General features: G+C 31.6%; 1 protein-coding gene across 2 annotated transcripts in view; it reads right to left on the bottom strand.

Annotated features, from left to right (window-relative positions):
- Nucleotides 1–995: 995 nt before the first annotated feature.
- CADM2 (cell adhesion molecule 2) overlaps nucleotides 996–16,361 on the bottom strand; it is a 1,468,479-nt gene continuing 1,453,113 nt past the window's right edge. For both annotated transcript variants that reach the window (XM_051984362.1, XM_051984363.1), the window contains 2 exons: nucleotides 8,631–8,756; nucleotides 996–7,884 (listed from right to left, as the gene is read on the bottom strand). In XM_051984362.1, coding sequence (XP_051840322.1) covers nucleotides 7,766–7,884; nucleotides 8,631–8,756 — 245 coding nt within the window. In that variant the 3' untranslated portion in view covers nucleotides 996–7,765. The remainder of the gene's footprint in view (nucleotides 7,885–8,630; nucleotides 8,757–16,361) is intronic.

Raw genomic sequence — 16,361 nt, 5'->3', positions numbered from 1 at the left:
GAGTCATTTAAAAAGGAAAGTTCTGTGAAGGTTATTTTTTCTTGCACAATTTTTGAATCTTACACTTTCTATTGAATCAAATTCCCTAAAGCATATTCTAGCGCTACTAATGGAAGAGAAAAGCCATTTAGAACAGGGAGACATTACTTAATAAAATAGACCAGATACAAAATCTTACCTTGTATTTACAGAGAGGTTTTTAATGGAACATTTCATGGCCTAACACAAATATCAGATCCAATGTCACTAATTCTTATACAGCCTTTGGCTTACCCTGTAGAACAAAATCTGATATTATAATGTAGGCTATAAAATACTTTATAGTAAGTGAACTTCTAAAGACACAAAGAAAATACTCTATAAATTTGAAACTTAATTGAAATTCTCATACAAATAAACTTAGGAGAGCAATACTGTAAATTCAGTTATCTTAGGTAGTTGAAAACTTTGCTTTTGATTAATGTGTGAATTTATGGAAGATAATAAAATACTGCTTTTGGCATTTTTGCTTTTGCTTCCAGTCAACACCAGTAGACAAGCATGAATGGATGGAAAATTACCTTTTAAAAGGGTCAGATTTTTATGACCTCACACCAATTTGCTCAAATCAATAATATTTTAAAATATTTTGAGGGGAAAGGATATATTGCAAGATATATTTTTCAAAAGAAGGAATGAGATATTACACATCAAATAAATAAGTTTAATTTAAGAAATGACTCCTTTGTATATTAAAAAAGAGGATGGAATCTTTATGTCTTACTAAAATAAAAAGATAATGGATAAAGATGAATAAAATATAGAAAAGTTGTGATTTGGACTAGCCGAATAATGTCTTTGTACCTCTTCTTTTAACTAACCTTGCAATATAAGAAATATGATAGTCTCTTGAACTGATAAAAGGGAAGTTCCATCTTTGAATGCCTGTCTTCCTCATTTTCAAAAGCATCAGTATATGTACTAAATGAATAGACAATTCAGTAATGTCCAACAGATAACTAAAATTCAAATTTTATTTTTTCAATAATATTCATTAGACAATTTTTTTCTGACAAGACTTTACTGAAAGATGAAGTGCAAATGGGAACCCTGTAAGAATGTTTATAAGAGTTGTACATGACATATCTTAAGCGCCACTAAGTACACATTGAATACTTTGTAAGTATATAGGCATATCAACATGCAAGTGTCATGTACCTAACATTACAATATGCATTTTGTTTGTTTAAAAATACTAATGACAAAGTAGATTAACTAATTGTTTTTCTATCTCCAGTGCAATATGCTTAATTCCTGTGGATCCTACTTACATGGAATTGATTTTTACAGTGTCAGAAGTATACCCTTCCAAATGTTATGAACTGTAAAACATACAAATGGAACATTTTAGTTTTAGAGCTAGCTAGAGGGCCACAGTGGTGCAGTATACCACTTTCAGTAACACATATTTTAATCTTAACTTTGCAGACTTGTCTCCAACACTGGTTAAGTTGAAAAAATTGTGATTTATAAAAAGAGGTTTCTTTTGGTAAAATTTAAAAGTTAACCCATTCACAAACATTTATGTGAACTTAATATGTAGCACATATGTCAGCAATTTCAAACTCAAATACTTATCGCTTCTAAATTGCATTATAATATTAGTATGCAGCAGATACAACAGATACAGTTAAAAAGAATTTGCAAACATTTAAATTATACAGATAATAAAAAGAAAACAAGTTTTGCAAAAATTTCCAAAACATTTGCTCCCCCATCCACTAGAATCATCTAATACATTGTAGAAACAGAGATAAAACATTATGGGTTTGTGTAGGAAAGAAATAACAATCCAGTTCATGTATCAGATTCCCCTTCCCCCAATTTGTGACCATTTGTTGCAACTACAACATATTTATATTTTACAAAACTTTCTCTGTCATCAAACTATAAACAAAAAGTTTACAATGTTCACATATTTAAAGGAGAAAGCTTGTGACGAAAGTATCTGAGATTTTACAGTACTGTGTGTAAGACAATTTTAAGTGCAGTTCATGCTGCATTAGAGTTTATACAGACACCACTGCTGATTTGACCCTGGATGTGGGGAAAGTGCTTAAGTGCTGAGCCCCGGTGAGTTTATCTTTTTTAACTGGAAAGAAGGATTTTAATTTTCTCTTCTATAAGCCTGAACACATTTATTGGGAATTATGCCATTTTCCCCCTTTGTCTTTTAGACCCATCCTTTTTGCTAGGTTTATGTAGCTGACATATACATGACGTATATAAGAACATAGTGGCCCCAGTGTTACATGCAATATACCAACATCAAATAAAATCAATTTATTTTTATATATGCTTTTACACTTTTTTGATGATCATCACTAATACCACCAAACTGAGTAGGTTTTATGTTATTTTCCTCCTATGTGAATATCTGTGCTTTTAAAATGTTATTCCCCTAAAGCATAATTAAATTCAGGACATTCAAGCCATGGTTACACAGGCAAAATAAAGTGTATATTTGAGGCAATTCTCTGGAAAATTCAGAGCAACATTTACTGATATAAAGAAAGCCCGACTGAATTATTTTCATTGGTTGTCTGCATTCATCAAGATCATTGGGAAAATAAATTATCCATTTCATTTTGTTCTGTATAAACACAGAAAATTGGTAAGAATTTTTAATATTTATTTGTCCTCAAGGCAGAATACCAGGTTGGATTCCAAAGTGCTGCCATTCATCCTTGAAATACTGAAAGGCATGTAAGTGCTTCGATTTTAAAAGGTGACTATTTCATTTTGCCTATAGGGGAGTTTTAATGTTAAAGAAAGAAAACATACAGATCCATTCTCTGTTGAACACAATCAAAGAAGTTGACTTTTGGTATTCACAATAGAAAGATGGTTGTGATAATCCCTTCTGAATACTGCCTGCAAGATCTTATAAATACCTCTTTTTTATTCATTCATATTGAAATCTCATAATCTATGCTAAAATTGAGAGGTAGAAGGATCATTTTAAGAATATATAGCACAAGACTTACCAGTCATGACCAATATCACTATTGCATTTGATACTGACAATCTCAATACATTAAAACAGACATAGACATGTAAAATTCAGAGCAAATTAATCTAATTATTTTTGCTTCTCTTTTTGTTATTCTTCATTACTTTGCTACTTTACTTTGGAAGGGTATAGCAGTGGGTTAGAGGAGAAGAGAAAGAAGTGATTAGAAAAAAATTTTCAATATATAAAATTTAATGTTTAGAAAAAATTACCCTATATTTTGAAGGCATCTCTATACCTTGATGGAAACATTTTGTAGTTACATTATAAGAAAATGCCAACTTAGCATGAAAGTAAAACATGGAAATTCCAAGGCAAATGAGAGTATTCTAATTCTGAAGAGTTAGACAATATATTTCAGAATATTTCTTTCCTTCTTGTTTATGCGGAATGCCCTGGCCAAAAGACAAGGCCATAAAAAATGATAATTTCCATGAAGGAAGGGAACTAGCAGTTGGGTACTGTTAAACCAGCTATAGGTAAGCTATTTATCCCTACTGTCAAAGCTTTAGTATGTGGGCAGTGGAGATGAACAAACTGTAGGCTTTAATTTAGCAACCAGTTTTTCAATGGGTCTCATAGGATGGGAAGAAAAAGAAATATATCTGGCATTTTTGCTTCTACATTTATGATCCCAGGTAATCGAGGATATTGCACTAAGGGTAAATATTGCAAAAACCTTAAAACAAATTATTATATCTCTTGTATGTTTTTCTCTTAAGGATAATCAAAATGCATATTATAATTACATGGGTTTCCAACATCCATACACAGCAAGTACAAGATACTTACATGTAAATACACTGTAGTTACCTATATTTTTGCATAGTTTTTAGTGTGTACTTTGTGCCACTTAATAAAAAGCATTACTCATCAGTAATTTTCATTAGATATTTTTCTTACTTCAGCTGGCATTGCTGAATTTTTTGGTATGTTCATTATGGATTACCATTTGCAAAGAGCAACAATATTGGACATTTGGAGGACTCTAAGTACGGTGTGTCGGGTGAAAGGGGAAGCTGCAGTGTGAAAGAGAGGTTTTGCATGACCTCTTTATTAAAGGAATGTAATGTCAGATTTAAGATGTTACTTCCATAAAATTACCTTTCCCTTCCAAGAAAAAGCAAAGGTAAAATATTGTTTTCCTTTTGGTAACACTTTACAATAAGTGGCACTAAATTACACTATAACTGCTATGTTACATGGGAGTACATGTAACTACACTGTAGGTGTTTAATACCTACTGTACATGTGCGTACATGGAACCTCAATGCTATTACAATCATGGTTACATAATTACAAATGAACCAGTCCTTTTTTCATTGAGAGATTTATATTTTTTTACATAGTAATGAAAATACATGAGGTGTTAGCTTCCTTGCCTTATTTAGGGAAAAAACAAATGTTTTCTTCCCGGTTTATTTATTTACTTATGGGAATTTTAGTGCAAGGTTTGCCATTATGAAGCAATATGAGAGCATTCATTTTCTAGGTTAAATTCTAAACTTCAACTTAAATATCAGGTTCCTTAAACTGCTTCTTGAATTCTCTGGTGACAGAAAACAAGTTAAAAGAAGCACCCCCCTCCCACATGAACACACGCACGCATGCACGCACACTTAGTAAAAAGGAATCATTCTGTCTAAGATACAAGCAAATGGGGGAAAAAAGAAGAAATGTTGTTTGGACAATTTTAGATGAAGAACAATCGATGGACACTGTAAACAGTACACTGGCAGAGATTAGCTACTTTCTTTTGAGCAAAGAACAATGTGCCATATTCTACCTTTGGGTATGTGTGCACTTCTCTCACCTAGTCCTGTAATGACTGTGCTCACCTAGCCGAGACAGAATTTGACTAACTGTTTTATTAGTGTGTATATTCCAGATATAAGTACCATGGTTTAGTTTTTCATATTTATCTGATTTGGGTGAACAAAGGTGGATAGACTATTTAGATTGGAGTTTTTATTTAAACAACAACAACAACAAAAAAAAAAAAAAAACCTTTTTGAGGGGTTAGGAAAAATGACAATTTGCTTACTTGCTAAAAGAATAAAAAATAAAAATATTTTAATTAAAACCTAGAAATAACTAATTGCTGAAACATATAATTAGTGCCCCCCAATATAATAGTACAGCTATTTTTTCTTCCTTCATCTCCCTCCTAAATTCCAACACTGATATTATTTAATTCTGTGGGTAAGGGTTAAAAGAGTCCAAAATCTCAAAATGTTCCAAAATTTGCAATTTTCTTTACACTGCTATAAATAATAATTGAATTATTTAAGCAACAATTCAGCAGTTTGAGCCAAGTCAGATTTAGATGGAATGAAGAGGGATGTAAACATCGTATCAATGAAAAGTACCAATTTTGTAAATGCATCCTGAAATTAAGTTTAAAATAGTATTTGATGATGCAGTTTATACAACTTATTGTTGTAATAAGAATTTTCTGTTTTGTCCTAAATAGGATGAATTTTGTTTTGTGTTTGTCTTCTTAAAGACTTTGCTTTGAAAGACATGAACATTTTGTAAACCTATACTAGTTTCAATGTGTCTAGTAGCACCTACCTGGTTCTCTCAAACTACCATACTATATTAACATATTATTGCATTTTTCCACAGATGGTATGGAGTGAATTGTAAAAACAAGCATGCAATCACATCAATGCAGACTTATTTCTTTAAAATGTCATACTGTATATGATTTATTATGTTAACACTCAACCACATCATATTATTTATGTTCTGTATATTTTGAAAAGTGCTGCTTGACTGACATTGTCCTTTCTTTAAAAAAAAAAAAGAAATCAACAAGATAAATGTTTCAACAAAAAGTTTTAGAATTTTAACATTGTCCTTAAAAGATTTATACTTTTTGATAATCTAAGATACAGCACCCTTGCCTTTCATTTGATATTAATACATGATGTACTCAAACATTCCCCTATCCCAAAAATAAATCCCAAGAGATTTTTTTAACCATAGCCCATCATGATTTTCAACTTTAAAAGTATAATTACCATATACCATTTTCCCCTTAAAGGTGCAACACTTGGAAAAAGGGAGAGTAACATTAATCAATCATGGTTTTCATTCTTTAGCATGAAATAAATACTGAGACCTGATCTAGTAGCATAACAGATAATATTAGCTCTTTGAGTAAAAGTGTTAGGCTAAATTTGTTGTTGACATGTTTAAGAGTAATGAAATTTCTTTAATAGTTAATTACACCAAAATTTCAGAACTAATCGAGAGAGAAAGAGAAACTTTCTCTGTGAAGCTAAAAACATGACAGAAATTCTCTTTTACTTGCTGTGACATAAGTTTGTATCTCACAAAATGCATAGACAGGAATTTAATATAAATAATTAGTCCATTTTTACACAAAACATATATCTTAATGCTTTTTTTCTTTTCTTTTTTTTTTGGCAAATCAAGATAGGTAAGCAGCTCTGAACTGCCAAATTTAAAAAAAAAATTGAGATTTTTATTTTGAAACTAAGAGTTTATTCTTTAGGATATTAATCAAATGTGGTAGTAATTTAAAACCTGAGGCTGTGCACTGGTTATTAGCTTAAAATTACCTTTCCTTATAACATTGTGCTTCCATTGTATAACAAATAAAAAAATTAACAAGAACTAGAAAAAATTTGCTGTTGAACAGTGCTAGGACATACAGACAAAAATACTATTACATATTATCTACTTATAATATAGGTTTAAGTCATATCTAAAGGGATATAATGGACATTAGAAAATGCTTACTTGTGACTGACTTACCTACAGCCCAAAAAGTTAAATATGTATCAAATAATGTTTAATTGGATTTATTATATGCACTATATACAGATTCTAAAATGTCTTGAAATTGTGCCCTATGAATACGTCCAATCTGTGTAGGCAGGTGAGTCTTTATGAAGCAAATAAATTATGAAAAAATACAGAAACATATCTAATCTTTGTGACCCTCAAAGCAATAAAAGTGTTGGAAAAATTTATTTGTAAATGAAACTATAGTAACCTAATGCAGAATGTATAGAGATATACAGCATGATATGATTACAACCCAAACACATGGCTCCAGTATCAAGTACTATTAGATAAATAGCAAATTGATACAACTCTACCATTGAGTCCAAGCATTCTAGAAACTATACTACAGTATTTTTGATTTGTGATTTCTAGGGCATATGGTTCAAAAACTTATCTTTGAACTACTGAGATGTATAAAATATTCTTTGTAAACCTCTAATTTTAGATTGAACTTGAGCACATTAGGTGTTCACCTAATAGTATGGGTTATGAAAACTGTCCAATGGCATACTTAATAAGGACTATGATTAAAAGGAAGAAAACTGGAGAAGAAAAACTTGCATACAATTACAATTTTAAATGTAGAAAACAATTCAATACCATGGTTCATGGTGATGATTAACATTGTTAAGGCTGTATATTCAAGCACTGTATGTTAAGAGAACAATAATGTGAATTTTAGGCAATAAGAAATGTCCTGCATTATGGATGAGAGGATAATTAAAGAATGATGTTAAAGAAAGCTGATTGTTGGTATAAACTGGCTACTGGTAGCAGTATAGTATGGAGATTAATAAAGGGAACAGAAGATGGTAGAAATGAATTCTGAAAGATGATAGCCAGTTTTCTCCAGCAGTCAGCCTGATAAGTAAAACTCAGAATCTAGGTCTGCATCTAAATGAAATATTCTTTTTTCTCTTCTGCGTTGACTTGGCTGCCTTCTGCATTGATAATAGCTGTGTCAGCATCCGGTGCGTCTTCAGCTCCTTTAGCTTCATTTGTTAAATATGTTCCTATGGAAATCAACATGAAATAAATTGATTGGCACATTTATTTAACTAGCTACCATCATTGCTACATTCAATGATTAAGGATTTGTACCCAGTTTCAATTAGGTTGACATGTATAAGGCATCCATTCTAATAAAAAAATAAATACAAGCTCACTTTTTTATTGGAATGTAGTAGGTTATGCTTGGGCCAAATCTTTACAACTCAAATATTCAGCCTAGAGAGTGGCCAAAAGGCAAATGGTGTCATGTAGTTAACAATAGTAACTGTCCTTAAAATGACTGAGATTAGATTAATCATGGCCACATGCAGAGCAGTGATTCTACAGTTTATCTCTGTATTTTATTATTCTGTTGGGGAGGGGGGAATCACCTTTTCTTCTCTATTATTGCCTCATATGTGTATGTCTGAGGAAATTCTAGATACCAAGTATGAATCAATTATAAATGTTGAAGAGATGTAAAGGTGATTCTCTACTGTCCTAGAAATAAATATCAGACTTGTCTGTAATTTTTCCTGAGTCACTCACCCAATGTATAACTTTGGTGAGTTGTAAGATATGATTTTACTTCAATTAATCTAATTGTAAAATTAAGTAAAAATCAAGCCCTTTTTGGAATCTAGAAACTGAATGTTAGCAGAATTTTTTTTTTTGAGAAAATAATTTACACAAAAAGAAAAGAATGAAAAGTGTTATCGAGTGAATCTAATCACAAGGAAGTATTATTGTTTGATTAAATCTCTCCTACCTTTATGTCTTGCCAGATATCGACCAAGCAGAAATATAGAACACAGTGTGACAAACACGACAACAGCCACAATTCCTCCTATAAGAGCATGATCAGGACCAGTCTGTCCAGCAAGAGCATTGGGATCTAGATTGAAAAAACAAAAAGAAAACAATAGTTTGGTTTTTTTTTTCCCTATAAGTAATGTTTCTTGTCACAATTTAGTTTCTTTCTTTACACACACACACACACACACACACACACACACACACACACACACACGTCTATATGCATATTTTTAAATGCACACATTTCCCTTTTTTTTAACCTCAGAGGAAATTACTTATTTTTCTGTCTATATTTTCTGAATAAAGTAATTCTAATTGTGTCCTAGTTGTATAAGGTCCTGATGAGAGCTCAGCAATTGAAAATACTATTTTAAACTATTTTTACATGTGGAAAGATTCCACTGTATTTACCTTACCTTTTCTCTTACTTATTTTAGTACTGAATATCTTGTCCATAGTTATCTATAAGAACTAAAACAGGTGATTGAGAATTGAGGATCAGATAAGCATCAACTGAACAGTGTCTGTGTATATGTAATTTATGTGGCTGAATCTCAGTGGGAATCCTATATATATATATATTTTCTTCTTGTCATCTCTTTGCTACTGTAATAGAAATAAAAGAGGAGATGAAGTAGAGACTTTCTCAATTCCTCTGCAACTGAGTTTGCATGAATCCTTAAAAATCATGATTCATGCTACTGTTCAGTCTATGTAATTCATAGACTGAACAGTAGCATGAATCAGATAGGCCTATCTGCAGGTATCTGATTAATACTGATATAAGTAAATTCTAATAGACTTTAGCAATATTTTAGGAGCTTCACTTACCTGATTGGCACAAAACATTGAGAAGGTTACAGATTTAAGGTTTCTCTGCTTAGCATGTACCAGTTAGAGATATCTAATTCTTGTGAGGGAACTATAAAGAGGGAGTTCTGTCAAGTGACATCAATTATAGTCAGTAATTTCTCAGACATTTAGAGCAATCAATCATTTACCTTTAAGTAGATGCTCACTCCAAATTTTGATGGAAAGAAAAAGATAAATGATTTCACTCTTGAGTTCCAGTCTCAAGATAAGTGTTTTAATTATTCAATGAATAGGGAAATTATAAATATCAGTTTTTTCTTTTAATAGAAAAAGAATGAAGAACATGCTACCAAACAACAGTAGAGGTAAATATCATAGTGAAAATATGTATCAAAATAATATAAAAATGACAAAATAATCTCATTTACATACCACATTTTCTCTCACAGATTCCTCTCACAGTATTCCAGATTAATTTTAAAAATTATTTAAGAATAAGACAAAGCACTAGAGATGTGATTTCACTATGGTCTTGCAACAAAAGTAACATGCCCTACCAATGCAGCTTAGCATGAATTTGCCACTTTTAGTCTTTAAGAGTTGTCTATTACATAATTACATGTGAAGATTCTAGGATTGTAATGTCCAATTCTACTTTATGACAATCATAATTACAAATGTTTCAGGAAAAGGGTAGAATCTCACACCTATAAAATGTAATTTTTCAATTGATATCATGTACGCTTATAGAATGAATTTAGTAGGAATCGCATATTTATCAAAATATTTTATAAATACTTATAAATATGTAAATTAATGGTTGGCATTAATAAATAAATATAAAATTAATGGTTGGCTCTATTCTTTCCACCTCCCACACATCCTCAGTTTCTGATTCTTGTACATTTTAACTCCACAAAATGATTTGATTCTACTCTTTTTTTTTTTTTTTTTTTTGCTACCTCCTTTGCTACTACCCTGGTTTAGATACTAATTTTTCCCTAGACTACTGCCATAAGCTTCTAGTTAGCTTCCCTTCTCCCATTCATTTTCCACATGACTACCAAAATAAAGTTTCCTGAAGCACAGATCTGACTATATTCACTTTTTTGCTCAAAAATCTTCAGTTCTTCTGGGATAAAATACAAACTCCTCAACCTGATACTTAATGCTCTTTGTAATGCAGTTCTAACCTATCTTTCCAGAACATTTTTTTTCACATTAATTTACTTTACCTGATAGAACCAATTTATACCACTGAATTTGATACAGCATCATCTGTCCTAACTATTCATTTTCTCAATTAACAATGCAGCAGCCATGACCAGGAGGATTCATGCCAAAAGAGCTAAAAGGAATTGGATTAACCCATCTCCTTTCCCCTTCTCCACCCCCCCTCCTTTACCCCACACTGGCCAGAAGAGAGACTGAGGGCATGTAAGTTAAAAACTTTTTATCTGTGCTACTGGGAATGATAGCCAAGAGGATAGAGAGACACTGACTGGCAGGTAAGCTTTGATGGCTTTCTGGGTCAAACTGAAAGCTTCAGCAATTGAGACAATTATAAAAAAATGTGCTTAGAGATGACACTGGTGATTGCAAGTCAGAATTAAGGTATTAAATGCTGGGAATACTAAAGCAAAGGACCAAATAGATCCCAGAATGGAACTGAAGATGAATGAGGAGAGTGGATATATGAACAGTTTTAGGAACTATGATGCTTAAAGCATCATGATATGATAAAGCATCAAAAACATGAGGCATAATTACTTCTTGATTAAATTAGGCAAATAAGTCTTTTTTTCTTTTCAAACCTTAATAATGATTAAGAAAAAATAATTCTGCATTTAATGCTATTATTAGTCTGGAAGTTTTTAAGAGATTGGGGTGGGTGTCAAAGTTGAAAAACATGTATTCTTCTGATATTGTCAGGAAGAACCAATGATGGAGGCAAAGTGAGCCAAAAAATATTGCTAGTAGAATAGGTATGGAAAAATTGGCAAGATTGACTCTGATGAACATAAACTCAGAATTACAGTTTTTAGCATTAAATATTGAGAGGTTTTTAAACTAAATTGAGGGTAAATTGTGGAAGACATAGGTGAATTCTGTCCTTAGCATAGTCCTTAATTATGTGTTTTATTTATGTACATATCTAAAGACACAAATATAAATATAAACAAATACCTATAAAGTCATCATGATAAACACAATATATGCATGTGACCACACACATGTAAACATATGGATCTGTACCACATATACACAGACATGTTATACTAAAGTGCCAGCCTTCCTACCCTCTCATCACGGCACAGAGCTAACTATGGATTATTGAAAATGTTATCAGTAGAGTAAAAACTGTAGTTGGATTACTCAAGCTGGAAGGAATTTGAATGAGGGTCTAGCAATGTCAGTTCTATCTCAGGGAAGTTGATACCTCATACATTTTTATTTTTCATAGAAATTATTATTCAGCTATAGGCAGCTAGTTTATAAAAATAATGACTGAAAATATTGACTACAAAAATAATCAAAAATGTGCTGTGAGGCTGATAGAACTAGGTTTGAAATTTCCCTGTGATATTTCTGAACTAAGGAATCTGTTCATATGTTTCTCTGGAGGAAAAGCAAGAAACTAAGCTCACATATGGAAGAAGAAAGACCTGAACTTTTTCTTGTATGGTGCCATGAGGTACTGGGATAGTACAAGTCTAGTGGTTGTCTCTCTAGAAAAGTCAAATTTTGTTGCTCTTTATTTTTAATTTTGAGGAAGGCCTTAAAGTCATTCTATAAGGCTGGTGACCTAAGATAAAGATGGGACTCACTAAAATGTAAGGGGTTGCCTATAGAGAAATTGTAAGATAATTCCTTTCAATGAAATCCAAGCTTTAGGGTATTACTATATGATATCAGATATATACAAGTGTCTGCAGTGAATACGAAGTTCAAGTGAGAAGTAAATTTTCTAGTAAAGGAAATCCTATATCTCATACACAATGTTATCTTACATGCTTACAAAGGAACCAAAAATCTTTACTTAAATGGAGCACTTGTTACAAACTTGTTTAATTCTCAAAAGAAACTTCAGATAAAGTCTAAAGTGGAGTGATTTTAGGGAAACTTATTAAGGATGAACTCAATTCATGTAAACCAATAGTTTGCATGGTTACACATCTGTGTATTCTTATTTCTTTTTTACAGGATCCTTGTAAAGTGTCAGACATTGTCATCCCTATTTTACCGAAGAAAGCCTCAGACACATTAAATAACTTCCCTAAAATATGTCAGGAGGTAACTTAGGAAATCAACAATTATTCTCAGACCTTCCAATTCAAGTTAAGAGTTCTTATATTCCAATCTTACTGTATTAAAAGGAAAAAAGTTCATATGAAAATAATTATAAAATCTTTAACTTTTAAATTTTTATAAGAAACATTTAGAAAATCACCACTAATGAAGAGGAAATTAGAACAATAATTAGGAGTTACTTTGCCCAACATTATGACAATAAATTCAATAACTTAAATCAAATGGAAGAATGCCTTCAAAAATATAGCTTGCCCAGATTAACAGAGGAAGAAGTAAATTAGTTAAACAGTCCTATCTTAGAAAAAGAAATAAAACAAGCTATTAATCAGCTCCCTAAGAAAAAATCCCCAGGACCAAATGGATTTATATGTGAATTCTACCAAGCATTTAAAGAACAATTAACTCCAATGCTATATAAACTATTTGAAAAAAATAGGGATTGAAAGAGTCCTACCAAATTCTTTTTATAACACAGACATAGTATTGATACCTAACCAGGTAGGTTGAAAACAGAGAAAGAAAATTATAGACTAATCTCCCTAATGAATATTGATGCTAAAATCCTAAATAAAATATTAGCAAAAAGATTACAGAAAATCATCCCCAGGATAATACATTGTGACCAAGTAGGATTTATACCAAGAATGCAGGGCTGGTTCAATATTAGGAAAACTATTAGCATAATCGACTATATCGATAATCAAATTAACAAAAATCATATGACCACCTCAATAGATGCAGAAAAAACATTTGATAAAATCCAACATCCATTCCTAATAAAAACACTTGAGAGTATAGGAATAAATGGACTTTTCCTTAAAATAGTCAGGAGCATCTATTCAAAACCATTATTAAGCATCATATGTAATGGTGATAAACTGAAACTATTCCCACTAAGATCAGGAATGAAACAAGGTTGCCCACTATCACCATTACTATTCAATATTGTATTAGAAACCTAGCTTCAACAGTAAGAGTTGAGAAAGAGATTAAAGGAATTAGAGTAGGTAATGAGGAAACCAAATTATCACTCTTTGCAAATGATATGGTGGTATACTTAGAAAACCCCAGAGATTTTACTAAAAAGCTATTAGAAATAATTCACAACTTTAGGGAAGTTGCAGGATACAAGATAAATCCACATAAATCCTCAGCATTTTTATACATCACCAACAAAATCCAACAGCAAAGATACAAAGAGAAATTTCATTCAAAATAATCTCGATAGCATAAAATATTTGGGAATCTATCTACCAAAGAAAAGTCAGGAATTATATAAGCAAAATTACAAAACACTTTCCACACAAATAAAGTCAGATTTAAATAATTGGAAAAATATTAAGGGCTCTTGGCTAGGCCGAGCGAATATAATAAAGATGACAATACTTGCTAAACGAATCTATTTATTTAGTGTTATACCAATCAGACTCCCAATAAACTATTTTAATGACCTAGAAAAAATAACAGTATTCATATGGAAGAACAAAAGGGTTTTTTTAGTTTTTTTTAGAAGGGAAGAACAATCAAAATGTCACTTGAGTAAGATGATTTTTAATCACAGGATTGTTTAGGTGGGGGAAAAAATTTTCAAATAGTGAGGCCTTTGAGATAGATATTGTAATGCTAATTTGTTGGGAAAGAGAATGATGCAAGTTTCATGGAATATTTATGCACATAAAAAAACATTATACTAAAAGTCAGAGATCATTATAAAAGATATTGATTTATTCAAGGTATATGTATAACTCAAATGGTATATGTCATTCATGCTTTGTAAAAATCAGTTTGTTATTATTAATAGCAGAATTCATTTAACTTACCCTTCCATCACAAATAGGGATAATAAGTAGTACTGTTACATAATTGGGGTGGTATTAGCAGAGAAGGGGATAGGAATCCATAAAAATGAAACTATTTGCTTAGGAGTAGGAATTGGGGATCTTGGAGTATCAATGAAACATTTATTTGTATTGTATGAATTACTGGGGATATAATACACATAGTAAAGGCTTGAAAATTTCTGTTGACTTGAATTAGAAAACCAGTTTCTATTTGTGCTAATGAAGTAAGAGCAGGAAATACAGATCAGTAGATTTATTTCAGTAGAAAAGATTTAAATTACAAGGAATATCTTTCTGACAGTAAGGTTGATTAAACCATTTAACAAGTTGCCAAGGCAAATTTTGGAAAATGCTGTGAAAATCTTTAAGACTAACACTGAAAACCATCTGTTAAGGAAAGCTCAAGTAAGACCATTTTTAGATGAAAGATAATCATGGTTGATTCTGATGTCCATCTTTTTTTTTTTTTTTTTAAACTGCTCCATTGTACTTCTAGAGAATACCACAGACACAAACTGGTGAAATGATTTTTTCAGATGTAATATTGCTTACTTAGCTTAACATCCTTTACCTCTCTATTATCCCTATCTAAATTCTAAACATTCTTTACTGTTTGAAACTAACATGGACCTTTTATTTTCTGACTGTTGATTCAATGCTATCTATAGTCAGACAACTAGCTTTTTTAAATGTCTGGTATGTGTCAGGCACTCTGTTAAGTCCTAGAGATACAATGAAAGGCAAAAAACACACCCCAAAAACAAAAACAAAATCCAAAAAAACAGTCCCTATTCTCAAAGAGCTCACTCTTTAATGGGGAAGATAGCATAATAATAACTATGTATAAAAAGATCAGTACAGGTTTCATTAGGGGTAAATTCTGAAGGAATGTATTAAAATTAAAAAAGACTGAGAAAGGCTGATTGTAGAAGATAAGAATTTTTAGTTTCTGTTTTAAAGAATCAGGGAAACTAGGAGGTAGAAATTAGGAAGAATGTTCTAGGTATAGGCAGAAGGCAGAGGCAGTGGGGGGGAAGGAGAGCTCGATAAAAATGGTTGTTGGGATATATACAGCAAAGAATTCAACATATCAGTATATATAGAGGGGGATGAGGTTTAAAAAATTGAAAAGGTTAGAATGGTGTCAGGTTGTGAAGGGCTTTGAACACTCAGGAATTTATATTTAATTCTTTTTTTTTCTTTCTTTTTTTCTTTTTCTTTTTCTTTCTTTCTTTCTTTCTTTTGAGGTAATTGGGGTTAAGTGACTTGCCCAAGGTCACACAGCTGGAAGTATTAAGTGTCTGAGACCAGATTTGAACTCAGGACTCTCCTGACTTCAGGGCTGGTGCTCTATCCCACTGCATCATCTAGCTGCCCCTATATTTAATCTTTAAGAATTAAGCCACTGTAATTTTTTGAAGGAAGGAGGAATGATATTATTAGATTTGTTTTAGGATGTTTAAATTGACAGTTGAGTGGAAAATGGAATGAAGTGAATGGAATGAATGAATAATAAAGCATTTATTAAACATTTACTCTTTTCAAAGCATTGTTCCAAGAGCTGGGTATACAAATAGAAAAGCAGAAGCAGTTTCTGCTCTCAGGGAGCACACATTGTAGTAAAAACAGGCTCTTCGTGGCAGGAAACAGTATACTAAACTAGCAATACTTATGCAGTAATAATGCCTAACAGGAGTGCTCAATGAAATAAAGAACTT

The sequence above is a fragment of the Antechinus flavipes genome, chromosome 3, assembly GCF_016432865.1.
Source record: "Antechinus flavipes isolate AdamAnt ecotype Samford, QLD, Australia chromosome 3, AdamAnt_v2, whole genome shotgun sequence".
Taxonomy (NCBI): Eukaryota; Metazoa; Chordata; class Mammalia; order Dasyuromorphia; family Dasyuridae; genus Antechinus; species Antechinus flavipes.
The sequence above is the reverse complement of the archived record's forward strand: the minus strand, read 5'-3'. Positions and strand labels throughout refer to the sequence as shown.